The sequence below is a fragment of the Alosa sapidissima genome, chromosome 13, assembly GCF_018492685.1.
Source record: "Alosa sapidissima isolate fAloSap1 chromosome 13, fAloSap1.pri, whole genome shotgun sequence".
NCBI classification, from domain to species: Eukaryota; Metazoa; Chordata; class Actinopteri; order Clupeiformes; family Clupeidae; genus Alosa; species Alosa sapidissima.
This window is the reverse complement of record NC_055969.1, coordinates 31,763,957-31,781,328: the sequence shown is the minus strand read 5'-3', so window position 1 is coordinate 31,781,328 and position 17,372 is coordinate 31,763,957. Positions and strand designations below refer to the sequence as shown.

General features: G+C 46.9%; 1 protein-coding gene across 1 annotated transcript in view; it reads right to left on the bottom strand.

The window, feature by feature from the left end:
- The window catches only part of si:dkey-220k22.1 (multiple epidermal growth factor-like domains protein 9), a 101,854-nt gene that overhangs the window by 942 nt on the left and 83,540 nt on the right, over positions 1-17,372 (bottom strand). The window contains exon 5 of the mRNA XM_042060321.1: positions 2,921-3,190. Coding sequence (XP_041916255.1) covers positions 2,921-3,190 — 270 coding nt within the window. The remainder of the gene's footprint in view (positions 1-2,920; positions 3,191-17,372) is intronic.

The window sequence follows — 17,372 nt, the reverse complement described above, 5'->3', positions numbered from 1 at the left end:
AAGAAGAGGAAGAAGAGAATGGAAGAGAAGAGGAAGGAAGAGAAGATGCAACTACATTTTATTCCTGAGCAAAAGGGTTTTGGGAGGGAAGACACTTCACATTTAGGGTGGGACTAATACACTGTCTGAACTCAGATATCACAAATAATGCACCCCCTCTGAGTCTCACTGCAATGTTTCAGTTACCACCAAAGACATCACACACATTCTCCGTTACAACTCCACAAGAGCACTCGTGCAAGGCAACTGTGGAACGAGAGCATGTATCTGGAGAAAAAAAAAAGCCTGTTTGGCAAATGCATTTTGTATGATTGCAAATGCAGACACTGGGAACATGGCTCGCTAGCACAGGGCGTTCCACAGATCGCTTTAGCAGACACTGTCCATCATCTCAAACACAGCTCGGAAGAGGACTTCGCTCTTTCAGTACTGCATAGACTTACCTGTTGTGTGTGTAACTGTAGTGTAACTGTTTTACTGGTGATGTTTAAATCTTGACACTTCTGGACTCTTACCTATCTGCACTTTGTGACTGGGATACTGCATTTAAATATTGCAGCTAAAAATCACACAGTTTAAATTCTACCACGACATTTCACCAGGTCTGTGACTATGCAGAACTTGACAACTTGACATAGGTACACACACACACACACACACACACACACACACACAGCTGACTGGCAGGCAGAACGAGTGCAATGTCAGGCTGACTTCCAAAAATGTCTTCACGGTCTCAGGACGGGGGAACGGGGATCAGGCGTCTACTCCAAGATCCAAGTCGACCCCAGCTGAGCTCCTTTAACTACCGGCACGTTTGGGACCTGGGGACCTGACTCGACGACTCTTCCCCTCCCGTCCCCTCCCTCTGTGCCCTGGAACCTGCCTCTGATCTTCACCCAGCCTCCTGTTCACTGTGGCAGTCAGCACTTCCTTCCACCCCCATACACCATGAACCCCACGCCCTCACGTTACAACCAGCCTGCTCCACAGAGCTTCCATGCTGAAGACTGGGAACTGCACAGTGGCATGGTTTAACTTTTCTGGGGGATTTTGGAGACTGTAGAGGACTCAGTAGCTGGGTTTCCATTCACCCCATTCGCATATTCTATGTGGATTAATGAACATTTGGTTCAACAATATTATCCTAATCTATGGGAGAGTATGAGCAGGCATTCATGTATTCTGTCTGCCGTGTTTGGTGGTGGCGGTGGCGGGGGGGGGGGGGGGGTTACGGATCCAACCATTTAAGGCTGCCAGGTTGTTTCTATTTCCAGATGTTTCTTGTCCCTGTAACTTCTGTTTTCCTTCTACTGTTCTCTCTCTCCATATATTTCTCTCTCTGTCCCTCACACCCTCCGTCTCTGTATCCGTAGTCCCTCTTCCTCTGGACGCTGGCCAGCCCATTCTCTGTATCCGTAGTCCCTCTTCCTCTGGACGCTGGCCAGCCCATTCTCTGTGTTGGCCCTCCTTGCAGGAGTCTCTTTCTTCCGGTCCCCACTGCTGCCTCTCTCCATCCCTCCATGGGTACCAGCAATAAGAATCCTACTTTTACTACATATTTGATGTCTGTGTGTTAAAGCAACACCAAAGAACTTTTCCTCTGTTGCACGCACGCTATTTGTTTATCCAGCAACGGCTTTGCAAATAACGATGTCCATAGACAAGGTAGAATATGTTGCATGATTTTATGAAAGTATTATGTATTGCGACATCATGCAAGTCAAATGTGTAGTTTCTTATGTCTCATTCCATCGAACTACAAGCCCGCTACCCGATCTGGCAAACTTACATAGTGCGGTTATAGCCGATAGAGGGCCGCGAAGCGAATGCAGAAGTGCCGTTCACCCTGTTACGAGTTGATGAACCACAGAAACAATTTTGGAAACATTATTTTAAAAGTACAAAAAAATCTTTGGTGTTGCTTTAAGTGACTATCAAGACAATAGCATGTTAATTAAATTCAAAGCAATTTTTTTTAAATGCATGCACAAAGTGCACGTTAGACAAAATTAGAGCTCACAATGAAGACTGTATCTGCCTTCCTGCAGGAGAGGAACCCCCGTGAGTCAATACACAATGAAGGCTTAGGGTCTGTCTTCAATAAAGCAAAGGTCTAATTGAAACCATCACATGGAATGGTAAATGGACTGCATTAATATAGAACTATTCGACTCATCAAAGCATTAAAAGCACTTTACAGTTAATGCATCACCCTCACACACACACACCCTTACACACACACACACACACTGATGGTGGAGGCTGTCATGCAAGGCACTATCCAATGTACACATCGGGAGCAGTTGGGTCATAAGTGTTGTGATGGAGGACACTTTGACGCAAGGCCAACAGGAGGTGGAATTGAACCAGGAGCCTTTTGATTACTGAATGACCCCTCTGCCACAAAATGTGTGTTTAGACAAACACTTGTGTGAATACTTAAAAGCCAAAACTACTGCTGAAGGAACATGAACTTAGCTGCAGTCAACTCTTCCAGTTTAGCAAGTTTTTACTATTGCCAGAAAAATACATGTAGCATCAAACCGGAATCCCAGAAATAATACTTCCAGCTACCCTCATCACCATATTTCTTACATCTAGTAGTGTCAATAAAAGCTTTAACAACAGCAGCTTTGGAAAGGATTTGACTCATGTCATCCTCAGACTAACATGACTAAACTGACATAAAAAGCTAAAAGCATATGATTCTGTCTCTATGTCTTTCAACATCCCTGACACACAAACACACCCACACACACACACAAACACACACACACACACACAAACACACGTGTTACGGTGTGTGTGTCTGTGAAGACACTTTAACCTGCATTGGTAACGAACTATTGGATGCCATGTCTAGTCCATACCCCCCCTCCAACACACACACAGACCCCCAGTCCCCCCACCGTCTCACCTATGGCTCTACAGGTGCGTGTGAGTGGGTCTCCAGTGTAGCCGCTGCGGCAGCGCTCGCAGTGGAGGCCTGTGGTGTTGTTGATGCAGCTCAGGCAGTGGCCCGTGTCGGGGTTGCATGTGCGTGGAGACGTGCGAGGGTCGGCGTTCCCGCTGCAGTTGCACGGCAGGCAGATGCTGTCTGCGTTGTAGAAGCCATCGCGGCACTGCTCACAGTTTGGGCCCTGGTACTCAGGCTTGCACTGGTCACACACCGGAGTATGGCTCTCGTCTGGGGAAAGAGCAGCGCAGAAACAGGTCACGTTAAAGATGTGCTTAAGATGGAAGGAGACTGGTTGACTTGAAATGGTATGCTCAGTGCAGACTTCAGCTGTTAAAATGGTATAGTCACTGCAGACTTGAGATGGTAGACTGGATTAGGTTAAGGTAAAAGTGAGAAGTTAAAATAATATAAGCAATGTAGAATTGAGATGTTACAGTGGCATAGGCAATGTGGACTTCCAATGTTACAATGACAAATACACATTGTAGCTTGGCATTTACTTTTATTACACCCTACTTTGTAAACCACTCTGAATAAACATTTGCTAAATTATAAATGGTATCATGGCAAAATTCAAGGACGTTTGGGCTCCTCTCTAATTTCGAAGCATTTCATGGAGTGGTCAGTTTAAGAGCTTCATGGGGTGGTCAGTTTAAGAGCTCACTGACCCAGAACATACTGTAGTGCCCATCCAAATTTCTGTTCCCTCCAGCACAGTTTCCATGTTGGGTCCAAGACTGGCTTGGACAGCTGGAGTGATTCGAGGGTGTGTGTGGACCAACTACCCTGACCAGAACTAAGAGTGTAGTTTCACAGCCAGCGATGCAAAGCCCTCAACTGCACTGCTGCTTCGGTTAGAATTTAAACTAGAAGCTTGGCTACATAAATGCAGATGGAAGGAGTTATTGCCAGGAGATTTAAGGCCAATATGCTTCTTTCATCTGCCTTATCTATACAGACAAGCCACAAGGGGGCAGAGTCGCGCTGTACTCCTGATGCCATAAAACTGGACTCGAGGGGATGCATTATACAAACACAGTATCCTTGCCAAGTGGACATTACTGAGTAAATAAGGACACTTTAGATATTATCTATGAGGAGGGTAAGAGGAGACCAAAACACAAAAGGGCACACACACAAATAAATACATGAAAAAGAAAGTGCTAACTGCGGATCTCAGCGCTACTTACAGATACAGCCCAAGGGCTTTGTGGTTTTTTGACAGAAACAAACAAACAAGTTATCAGCAACGCTGCAACCTCACTGCTCTTCTGTGCCCGCCAGCCTGCCACACAATACCCGAGTGCCAACAGTGACGCCTGCTTTAGATGAGCACAGCACTTTCCATAAAACAAACAAACAAACAAACAATCGACTTATTCAGAGCAATGAGGGAATGAAAGTGTAAATGTTTTGTGCTCTTCCCTCTTCTTATTTTAGACGTCTGAGGTCAAAAACAGGGAGCTTGGAGAGCTGAGGAAGCTCCCCTGTTCAAATAGAACTTGCGTTTGACATGCGTCTGCACCTCGTATCTGCTCACAGGAGTTCAATGTGTCATGAGGTTGTAGGAGGTTCAAGAACCGCAGATTATGGTAGTGTACTGGCAGCATGAAGGAAAAGATGTCTGAGAAAGCTCTCTCTAGCAAGACCCACATTTCTGAATGAGAGAGGAACAGTTTTGATGCGTCATTCATGAGACTGGTGATCCATCCAGCGAATGAACTTGCTGTGTGTCTGGTTACTGGTGTTTAGTTAAGACAAATGTGGCCAGTTTCCATACTGTTTACATGAAATGTTTCAAATGACCTCACACAGAGCTGTAGGCCATAATAAACATGAGATACAGTAGTAGTAAAGGATGCTGCATGCACAAGCGGAGTGCCTACAACCCCGTTGGCTGTTGTAAAATCAGTGTAACCTACGGCCTCTCGGGGCTTATTGCCTAAATATAACATCCTTTACTACTATCTCATGTTTTATTTGAGCCAATCACAATCAAGGTTGGAAGGTTCCCTCTGATCCCAGATTATTTGAAAGAGAGAGGGTAATGGTGTGGAGGTCCGAGACACATGCGCAAGCCCAAAGGTTCTGGAGGGGTGGCATGTCTCGAGCCTAAGTGATCTCTCTGGCCTGGGTTGCATGCCTATCGGAGACCTAATCTAATGGGGAGAGGGATTTAGTGCCGCAATCTAAATGTCAAGCCCCAGACATCCATCTCGAGGTGACTGATACAGTGGACGTGAAAAAGCCTTAACAGGATTGCTCTTGCCATCGATCCTATTCAGACTCCCTCTTTCCCCCCTACTCCCTCACTCAGTCTCTCTCTCTCTCTTTCTTTCTTTCTCTCTCTCTCTCTAGCAATGCATTTTTGTTGTGTGCTAATCACGGCAGCTGTATTAGATAAACTATCCAATGTACTGCGCATGGAATGCATGATGCACGTGAACGTTGCATGTCTGCAAATTGAAAACCTGGTCCAGATAGGCAGAAAAAAAACCATGAATGGAGTCTTAATAGGCACCAGGCTTTTTGTGCACGCAAGATAAACATTCATTATAGCAAGGCAAAGACTTATTTCTGACTTGCTTTCTTTATAAGGGAAATGTGGAAAATATGGGGAGAGAGAGAGAGAGAGAGAGAGAGAGAGAGAGAGAGAGAGAGAGAAAATGAATGGCAGAAAGTAAGATATGGTGAGTAGGAGATCAAAAGCAAGAGAGGGAGGTGGGAGGTTTAGTGGCTGGCGTTAATGTCATTCCTCAGTGAGGGCTCCTTGAGAAGCCAGGGTGGGTGGGTGGCTTTTAGTAACAGTAGTAATCTCACTCTCCGACACAAGCAGCAGCCAGTAACCAACACTAACTGGCAGTGAATCAGGGAGCCGGTTGGCACACACAAGCAGGCGGGGACTCAGCTAAACACACACACACACCACGAGTGAGAGCGCGCACACACTCCTTCGTCATCAGCATTTCACTGCCAGCTAAATATGAAACACATATATAAAAGCAAAGCAAAGTGTGTGTGTGAACAGATCCTCCACACACACACTTTTCCCAGGTAAGAGTGTGGATAATGACCATCATGACGAAGTTGACCGCAGGAGGAGAGGAGAGACTGGGCAGAGACTGGGCTTCACTCAGACGGCTGCCTTGGCCCTTCTATCTGAAAAAACAAATTCCACTCTCTAGGACCCTAAAGCATTCAGTAAAGCAGCTGGTTTCATGGGCGTCACCTTCCCACAGCATTTTAGTGCAGCCAGTTACAGGATGCCTGGCTGACTGAATGAAAGTGTTGCCGAGTAACGTTGCTGTTGGTGTTGATATTCCGTTGTTAGGTTCACAGTTCCAGAGGACAGCACGAGGCAAAGACAATGTTGACGCCTATTTACTGCTTATCTCAAAATCAAATCGCCAGGAAGTCCTGGTAAATCATCAACTCAGAAAGGCATCGCCAAAGGCATTGCCATCTTCCCATGATACACCTGTGGGAGCGGCTGGTCCAGTTTCTGTATTGCTGTATTGTATGCCCACACACGTACCTCCCCGACTCACCCACACAAACACACAAGCGTGCACACATACACACAATGACAACTGCAGATAAAGCTTCTAAGAAACGGAACAATAATACAATACAGCTACAGATACACAGCTATAGACACACAGCTACAGCCACACACACACACACACAGAGAGAGACCTCAGTTGTCCTGCACAAACACAGGCATATCCAAAAACATGACAATGTGTGTGTGTATGCGTGCCTTTATGAAATGTTGCCTGAGGACACTTCACAATGACATAGTTGGCGCTGCAGCCATAAGAGATAAAAGAAGAGCTCTCTTTCTCTCTCAGCACCACTCCACATGCTCCTGCTACACCTGCGGTCACCTGTCGCTCTCTGCACTTCCTTCTCTTCAAGGAAATCTGATGACTCGCTCGCTTTGCGGAACTGTCTATCTGTGGGTGAATGGTGGAAACACTAGCACAACCACACACATGGAGAAAGAATGCACTTGTTCCTGTTTGATGATTTGGCAGTTCTCACCTTCTTGTCTGATGACATCACATGGGACATGCGACACGGCAAAAAAGTGTGCCAGGAAAGAGTTTCAAGCAAATGAGCCACATATGATCTCACAGCGGCTTCCAATAACAACAGTTGGAATGTGGCCAGTTTCCATACTGTTTACATGAAATGTAACCTCACCCAGAGCTGTAGCTCATAAACATGAGATAGTGGTAAAGGATGTTATATTTAAGCAATAAGCCCCGAGAGGCCGTAGGTTACACTGATTTTATAGCAGTTATGGGGCATTGTTATAGGCATGATGCACAAGCTGTTGTAAAATCAGTGTAACCTACGGACTCGAGTGGCTTATTGCTTTTCTAAAACGGTTACTACATATCTGACAAGATTTCATAAAATAAAGACACAGCAACGAGAAATGTAACGATTTATTCATAGATAATCATTCTTCCGCCAATAAATATATTTCCTCTATTAGAATGGTTGCCCAGCAACGTCGAGACTCAGCTACTCCCAACTTATACGTTGTGGTAGCAAATGCGGTCAAGGTGTATGTTTATGCTGCATTTTACAAAGGCATCAAACACGATTCAGCCAATCACAATCAAGGACCGGAACTATCGGTTTTAATTCTAAAACTGATAGTTCCGGTCCTTGATTGTGATTGGTTGAATCGCTGAAACTATAGGACTATTTGATATAGCTTGAATGGTTGTTATATCTGTAACTAAGTTAGGCAAAATTCTATCCTTTAAACAGTGATGCTTGTGTAAATGCTTTGGAGGTTTTACTATATTGTCAGCCATCCAGGCACTTACTGAGAATGCTCTAAATTTAGGTGATTTAAGATCATTATGTTTCTTCCTCTGGATCCTCAAACATATCTTCTCCATATTACTCAGAGTTCCAACTGTACGTGTGTGTGTGTGCGCGCGTGTGTGTTTCTGGGTAAGAGAGAGACAGAGAGATAGATACTCATATCAGATACTGACTGAACTCCACCTAAATCAGTGTTCCTCTGTCACCACAGCCAGCCTCCACTCAAAGCCATGAACCTTTGACCCTGGTGACCTCTCACACCTCTGTTCCACCAGCTCATATTGGCTTGATCGGAATTCGAAGGATTCCAGAGCGAGTTCAGAGTTCGGGGGGGGGGGGGGGGGGAGTTGGCAATGTGAGGACAGGTTAAAGTTCAGGTGCTTCAGGCGAGCTCATAGCCACTGCTTTCACTTAGTAGGCTAAACCCTACGGTTCTATTTACTTTGTCATTACAACAAGTAGATACCTGAATGTCTAGGTGAAACAGCAGCACAAGCAAACACATTTTACACAGGCACGTCCGTCTACTCTACTGTATGCATATATCATATCATATATTTGTCTAATATCGATTCTATGCTCAAGTAAACGTGTGAGACTGAGACTATAGGTCATACAGTACATGAAGGACACAACTGAGGTGCTGAAAAAATAAGTTTGTGCCAAAGAACTGGGACATGACTTGAACATAACAATGGAGTTACAGTTGGATGGGGGAGGGGGAGGGTGAACAGAGCTCTGGGAGAACAGAGCCTTCAAAGGACCACACACAAACAATGGACAGAGCCCTGAGTCTTATGGACATGACCAACTGACTGGCTACTGTTGGGCCACAAAAAAAGGGTCTCTTACTTTGCATAGTCCAGTCTTCCAGCACCCTTTCAACATTTTTTTGGCTAATTGGCTAATGGTACTAAGTTCAATGACGCCACGTCAGAAAGAAAGCCTGTCCTCACTTCCTCTTACTCTGCCAAACATTCTCTCTCTCCCCCAACATGAGGCCAGCGTGAATACGCCGCTCACCCGTGACAGATGTCATTTTCTGACGATGCAATCAATTGTGCGGCAGGCCGCTCACGGGTCAGCTTTTGTTCTTGTGCAACACGCAACTGTCAGGACAATGGGCCCGAAAGACAATGAGCCGAAAAAAAATCACAATAAAGACGCCTACTTCTTAGAGTTGGGGGTGGGGGGGCATTAAATCTCCCTCACACAACCTACTTAATTCATCTCGTATGTGATATGACAACAACAGCATCAGCGGCGGCAGCATTCATGGGCTCCTGACTAATGCGTGAGACGGTCCTGCAGCAGCAGCGTGCTAATGTACAGACCGTCTATCCTAATGAGCCGCTTGTGTCTAACATTAGCAACATTAGCGGCAACCCCGCTGAGTGTTGCCAGTCTATGGGATTGCCACTGGGATAGCCTGCGCGCCTGTCTGCCGTCTCAGATGGTAAATACATTAGCTATTAAAGCATGACACTGAAGAGCCTGACGCCGCCACGGGCCTAAAACAAACAAACAAACAAACAAACAAACAAACAAACAAAGAGCTGGTTTTCATATTCAAAGATGATGCAGATAGGCTGTGGTGTGAGGATGAAGGAGCATGGGAACGCTCATTCGCTCGTTTGGAACATCATCACACTTCTTCAAAATGAGAGGCTGACGCATACAGACACATGCATAATCAAGCAGAATAGTCAAGTCCAAAAAGAGGAGTGTGTGTGTCATGTGTGAGTGTGTGAGAGAGAGAGAGAGAGAGAGAGAGAGAGAGAGAGAGAGAGAGAGAGAGAGAGAGAGAGAGAGTGAGTGAGAGAGAAGGGGTAAAAAGATACCCTGGGTCTGTCTGGTGTGTACCCCCCCCCCCCCCCCACCCAAGACACCCAGTAGTATGGGGACACAGATACAGTAATATTACTCAAACACCATCCTTTCTACTTCCTCAACACGCACACGCACACGCACAGAGCTGCCGTCTGGCCTGTAAGTGCTTGTCGTTTGCCTGCCAGGCTCTTTATGAATGATGGGCTCTCATTAAGGGTTGAGGCGGGGCTTGAGGAAGGGGATTTAATATGTGTGACCCACATTCTGTCCCCTGTGCAAACAGTCTGGAGATGGAGAGCTATGGCTGCCGCCGCCACCACCACCACCACCACCTGGTCTCAATGACCCCCACGATAAAGCCATCACACAAGCTCACCCCGGTTTAACCAGCCCGATAAACCTGAATCCAGACAATCACTCTCCCTGCAAGACTATTCAAAAAAGAATCTCAAAAGAGCTGAGAAGAGTGCAGAGGGGACAAAAAAAAGAGAAAAAGAAATCTCTCCGGGTCTCAAGCTGACATTGAATTAAATGATTTCCTACACAGAGCACAAGAGATGTATTAAACTATGAAGATAGTTCTATATCTGGATGATCAGTCGGCGCTGAATAATATGTTTCTCTATCTCTAGGCCTGACAAAAGGCCCCTCTGGTAGGACTTGAATAGAGCTGAAAGGATCCTGGCCTACTGAGACGTGCCTCTCCATGTCAGGGTCATGTTCTCGGCGTGTGTAACCGTTACACCAGAGCAAGACAGACTATAGGCTTATTTGACAAGTCAAATATGGATAGAGCTAGTGTCACAGCCTGGACGCTGCTATGCTATACAATAGGGCAGAGAGTTCACTTCTTATTTGGATACTGTGAGACTGACCTGACACAAGCCTCACACACATCAGGTCAGGTATTCAGGTGTATTGTGGGAGTCCTGTCAGAGACTACTCACCATATGGTGTGCAGGGAGACACCGTTTAACATTCCCATTTAGTGATTTATTTAGCTTGAGTATCTCTCTGAAGACACTTACAGCAGCAGTGTGCAGACTAATGACTAATGAAGGCATACCATTATCTGGGCTTGTTCTCCTAAGATTACAGCGTGAGACTTGTAATGATTACCTCAGCATGGTGTACCTAGACATTGGAATTCATGACCTCATGAGTCTTGGAGAAAAGTTAGACAGAAACTATTTTGTTGTTTTTTTTTTTAGAGCAAAAAAACTAAATGTGCCTGAACCTGACTGTTGTGGGTCTCTAGAACCTTGGTGGCCTGTGCCAGGCGTGTTAGATAGATGATGGCTGTTTGATGCGGTGGAGGAATGCTATGCTAATGGGGCGCCTGAGAGGCATGCATATGCGGTGGTGCGGTGGCAACGCTGGGTAACTGATGGGGCCTCTTACCTCCACCGCTCTCTCAGCCTCTCCCCCGAGGGGCCTGACAGTGTCCCCCCTGTGCCCCAACCCCCCCATCCCAGGACTGCCATAGCCACCGTGGGGACAGGGGAGCTAGTGGAAGCCGAGATGTTGATGAGAAACGAGGAATTAATTTAAATCCTTGTTGCGTGCTCATCATGTTTGCGTGTGTCAACAGAGTAAGGGGATGGTTTGTGTGTATTTGTGTGTGTGTGTGTGTGTGTGTGTGTGTGTGTGTGTGTGTGTGTGGAGGGGGGGGGAGGGTAATGAGTGGGGGTAGCTGGTGAAGTGAGAGGGGGGCAGGATTTTGGGGGCAGGACAGCCAATGGCTGATGGGGTTCCTGATGTCACGGTCCAGTCGCTTTTAATTAATGTGCTGGCTTTAGCTGTGAGGGCGTTCGCAGCTTTGCATTATAGATGCAACACCCTGTCCATCCCTATCCAGACACAGCGCTGCATCACACATCTACTGAGAGTCACAGGCAGGAACATCTAGGAGCACACACTGAATCATGACAGCACAAATGAGCATCACACACACACACACACACACACAACACGAAAGGATGATGATGCTCTGAAGCTGTATGAATAATTACAGTTGAAGTCTGACCTCTCATCTTTCCTTCTGACTGACTGTTCTCGCTCTACACAACATCCTTCCTCCACTTGCACTTACTGACATGCCATGATGCTATAAAAGAATTCTACAACCCACTGTTCTCAACCCATCAGCAGTGCTCTCTATGAGGCACAGAGCGCCTCTCTTTGAGTGCTTTATTGGATTGTCTCTCACGCTGTGCCATTGGCTGTTCCCAGCCTGAGTGCCCACCCACTGGGTGACTGCAGTTCGGACTGGCACTGCTGAGTGCTCGCCTCTAGCGCCCGTCAATACCCTTCAGGAGCAGGTGTCTCGCCACCGTGGCAAAGCTCCAGCATGTGTTGGGGGCAGAGGGGGGTACCCCACCACCACCGCGCACTGTCTGTGGGGCTGAAGATGGTAGACGACCCTACCCCCATCCAGCACCCATGAGAAGAGCACGCTTATCTAGCCGCCGTCAAGCCACAACTAGAGCCAGAGCCACTGGAGTGGCACAGGGTTGTCAAGAGGAGATTGTGCGCTATCCCGTGCCAAAGGAGGCACTCGAGCGAGACTGCGGAGGAAGTGGGCACTGGGGAGGAGGGGCCGGGGTTCTAAAAAGGGGGAGGCCGCTCCTGTGGTTGTCACACTCGTTACGGACGAGCGGAGGGGGTAAACCAGCAACCCCACCTGGACCAAAATCTGGGAGCGCAGCCAGCCCTGATATGAGTAACAAGCACCCTCCCCTTCCCACGCACGCACACACACACACACACACACACACACACACACTTCTGCTTCCCCCACACATTAACGTAGGGAGAGCCCCCCCCCCCCACTAATGACTCACAGAAGTGAGATAAAGAGAACTCTTTCTAAAAGAGCTAGAAATAAAGATAGTCAGAGAGAAATGGAAGGAGAGAAACAAACAGACAGAGAGAGGGAGAGGGAGAACACTATAAAGAGAGGAGTCCTAGGACAAACAAGCCACCCTGAAAGAGAGAAGAGGAGACAGACAGAGTTGAGGGCAGCCAGGATTCTGCAAAAACAACCCCAACACCATCGCTCATACCTAATGGGGTCAGAGCGTCCTGTCCAGTGTTTATCATAACATAATCCCAAAGAGGGGGCCGGCCGAGCCCAGCCGAGGGCACAACTGACTCAGACTTTATTCAGACGAGGAGTCCTCTCCGGCTCACACACTGAGGCACAAGTCACGTCACTGAGTGGGGACAGTATCAAAGTGACTTTGCCCTGAGTCAAATGCAACTAAATGCAGCATAACTACCCTATAGACAAGTACAGACACACTTGTGTACAAACACATCCACACAGACAAGACAAACACATACATATACATGCCTATGCACACTTACATCAGCACAGACACACACACACACACACACACACAAATGTCTGCTTGATTCTCACCATCCATCTGCTGAGTTCTGAGGCCTGTCAGTCTGAACCCAATCAGTGGCAGTGCCACAGTAGGTGCTGCCGGGCGTGTGCCCCCCCCCCCCCTCCCCCCCTCTTGTCACATACACACACACACACCATATTAGCACTACACACAGCAACCAGCGTGATCCCCTCTCCCAACGGTTGCCACAGCAACCATGCTTGCTTGCACCCGTCCTCTTTGTCATGGTGAATTCTGGCTGTCAGTCACTGCTAATGCTGTAAAACTGACAGCTGTGTTGACACAGGGAAAGAGAGAGGAAATGGACAATATAGAGTGATGACTTACGAGGGGAAAGCAAAATAAAGAAAAAGACAGAACAAAAAAAAGGAAATGAGAGAAAGAAGAAACCAGTGAAGAAATCTAAACAAAAGAAAAACAGATAAGAGAATTAAAATAATGTGAAAAATGTCAGTCATTTTGATGAACAGCAGTGTGTGTATGCGTGTGTGTGAGAATGTGTGTCTGTGTGTGTGTGTGTGTGTGTGTGTGTGTGTGTGTGATAGAGAGGGTTTATAAAGACCTCATCACACCTCTAGCGACGGACAGACAGGTGTACCCGCGTGAGACTGAAGCTCAATTAAGCTGTGTGATTCCGCACTCCCAGCCAGCTCCTGTAGCTCCGCTCCATCACCTCCAACACTACCAGAGCCCTCCAAAAGCTCCGCTCCATCACCTCCAACACTACCAGAGCCCTCCTGTAGCTCCGCTCCATCACCTCCAACACTACCAGAGCCCTCCTGTAGCTCCGCTCAATCACCTCCAACACTACCAGAGCCCTCCAAAAGCGCCGCTCCATCACCTCCAACACTACCAGAGCCCTCCAAAAGCGCCGCTCCATCACCTCCAACACTACCAGAGCCCTCCAAAAGCGCTCGCCCCATCACCTCCAACACTACCAGAGCCCTCCTCTAGCACCGCTCCATCACCTCCACCTCCTCTAGCTCCGCTCCATCACCTCCAACACTACCAGAGCCCTCCAAAAGCGCCGCTCCATCACCTCCAACACTACCAGAGCCCTCCTGTAGCTCCGCTCCATCACCTCCAACACTACCAGAGCCCTCCTCTAGCACCGCTCCATCACCTCCACCTCCTCTAGCACCGCTCCATCACCTCCAACACTACCAGAGCCCTCCTCTAGCGCTCGCCCCAACTCTCTCTCTTCCCTCTTTCCCTCCCTTTCTCTCAGGGGCGGAGTGGCAATCGGGACGATCGGGAGTTTTCCCGGTGGGCCGGCCGATGAGTCTACGCGGTGCGGGCCGGCCGATGAATCAGCGTGGTGCAGGCCGGCCCATAGAGCTATTATAGCGGCCGTGAGTCGTCCGCGACCATCGACCTTGCAATTGCACTAAGAATTTTCCGCGAAAATCTCCGAGATTCACACTTTAATGTTTAGGAAGTCCAACCAATATTTATACCACTTGCTCACTGTCTATATGTCATTCATGGTTACCCTGCACACTCATCTCTCCCATGCTGATTTTTGTGTAGGCTAGCCTTAGTTTTTTATCTTAATTCATTTTTGTCTTAATCAGGCGTTACTGAACTTTCATCACAAATAAAAAATGACAATGTAATTTGTTTGTTTGTACTTAAATTAACGTAAGTCTAAGCTAGAATGGAGCAAAGCCTCCTGGGAATGGGGAATGTGTTTCTGGTTTATCCAATGAACCGATTGCAGGTCAAGTCAATTTACAGAAATGTAGGGGGATAAATGAGCGGCCCCTCGTCTAATGGCATGACCCTACAAACGATCAAGTTCGAGGAAAGCTACAGGAGTTTTGACAGTCGACGGATTTGCGTGGTTGCTTGCTGTTTTACACATGGATGGAAGGCAGAGAGCAAGATTAGCGGTGCTAAAGCATTGACATTATTAAAACTAGCACAAGCTAGTCTTATGTTGATATGTAGCCTCGGCCTAGCCTAATGACTAATTGATAGGCTGATAAATGGTTTGTGGAACTTGGAACTGTCTATATGTAAGCCTATATAGGCTTACTTTAATCGTTCTCGTACAATACTATTAAAAGTGCCTGTTTTTTTTTTCTTCAATTATTTAATTACCTGTGTTATTAGGTTGACATTGTCTGTAGGCTAGGTCTTTTTTAAATGTATACAGGCAACTATTGGAGTGCTATGATACCCAGATATGTCCTTGCATGATGCTTGAAATTTCCATCCACCCACAAAGCTGTTTTTATACTGCACTGTTGCATATCTAGTTCCTTACACATTTATTGAAAGTGCCTGGTTTGTGGTTGATTGGCTTGTTGTATTGCAGTAGCACTATATATTTTGTTTGTGCTATTGATGTGTGTGCATGTTGGGGGGGTTGGGAGGGGTGGCCGGTGCCGTCAGAATTTTCCCGGTGGATTTTAGTGCCCCACTCCGCCCGTGCTTTCTCTCCATCTGTCCTTCTTCATCTCATTTTCTCACTTTCTTTCCCCCCTTCTCTCTATCTCTCCCCAACCTCCTCTCACTTCTCTCCCCTCCCTTTCCCTCCTTCTCTCCCTCCGTCATTCTTCATCCCCCTCTCTCTCTCACCTGCTCTCCCACCTTTCCTCCAATCTTGGTCACATCACATCTCTTTGAGGAGTCCATCAGAGGAGAGATGGTTGACCTTTACTCTAAAAGATGACAGACATATTTCACAGTCCCAGACATACTGTATAGACCGCGTCTCTAGGCACTCACCTATGGCCCCCACCTTCCCTGAGTGTTACCTGGAGAAGGGAATTCACTCAGTCCTACATGACTTACATGGCAGAGAACGAGGACTCCGCTGAGATGCCAAACACATCAAGGTCAGAAGTAGACCCCTTTACTTTAAAGAGCCTCTGAGCATGGACTCCTTTTCAGGTTCATTAAAATGAGAGTGCGGAAGATTAAAAAAAGTTTCACGACACTTCAAGATACAGAGTGATTCCCCAGGGACTGGGAGGGCTTGATGAGATTTTACGCCGAATGAATCTAAATGACTGTGAGCTCACAGACCATATAAAATGAAGGGGAAAAAAAGATGAAAAACATGGCACAGATAAACTGTCTTCCACCGTACAATCTAATTAATTGCATGACATCCTCGCTCCTCACCCTCTTATCCACCCACACACACACGCACACACACACACACACACGCACGCATACACGCACACACGCACACACACACCCAAATTAAGACAGAAATGTGAGCTTTTCCGTCTGCTACCAGAGTGCTACACTCTAATCTGCTCTCACTTACAGACAGTCCTCATTCATTTCTCTCACTGTCTCACATACACACACACACACATACATACACTCTCACTGACTTCATCTACACATAAAACCCAAGTTATTAAAAACAGTCAGGGGAAATCAAAATTCAAATCAAGATGAGTATTACTCGATTCATCAAAAATAAACCCCCATAATTACACTGATGGTGAAAGACTAAATCTGACCTTATCATCGCACACCTGATGCAAAGATTTCACAAAAACTCTAAGCAGCAAAGGAGTTGCTATTTGAGAGGGCCTGGACAGCAGGAGCAGCTCTAACTCTACGGCCAGGGAGTCATCGCTTTCATCCGTCATGAGCTCTCAGGATCTGGGCTGCCTCGCCTCCGGACTACAGTGTGCTCTGTTACCATAACAGGGTCTGACCGGGCCAATGCAAACACGCAGGAACAATATTACCTCATACGCAGAGCCCTTTCTGACGGGCAGACTATTGCACTTTCTGAAAGGTTAGCCAAGGGAAAGACAAACAGAGTTCCGCTGGGGCTTTGTGTAAAATGAGTGCACAAGTTCAGGTAGGTTTGGTGTTTTAAAGTGTTGCAACTTGCAGAGATGATGCATGATTAAATGTACAGTGAGCGTACATGCTGATCCCCCCCCCCCCACACACACACACGTTCACCAGCAGACTTTCCACCTGTCAATGAGTGTGTTATCAGTGCTACCCCATGACCATAGAAATGCTGGCGTCAGCAGACACACCCAGAAGCGAGAGAGATAGAGGGAGAAAGGGAGAGATAGAGGGACGGTCAACAAGACAGGGACAGAACACAAGAACAGGCACAGGCCAAGCCCCGGAAAAAGAAAAACAACTATTGATTTTTCCTATAGCCAAAACCAAGAGGACCAAAATGTTCCAAAAGAGAGGGTTGACCGGTCCACCCACACAGACAGATGAAGAAAGAAAGACACAGACAGAGAGGAGAAAAAGAGAAGTAGAATACCTTTTCATTCCTTCCTTCTTTCGTTTTCACTCTCACACAGACACACATCCTGAAACAT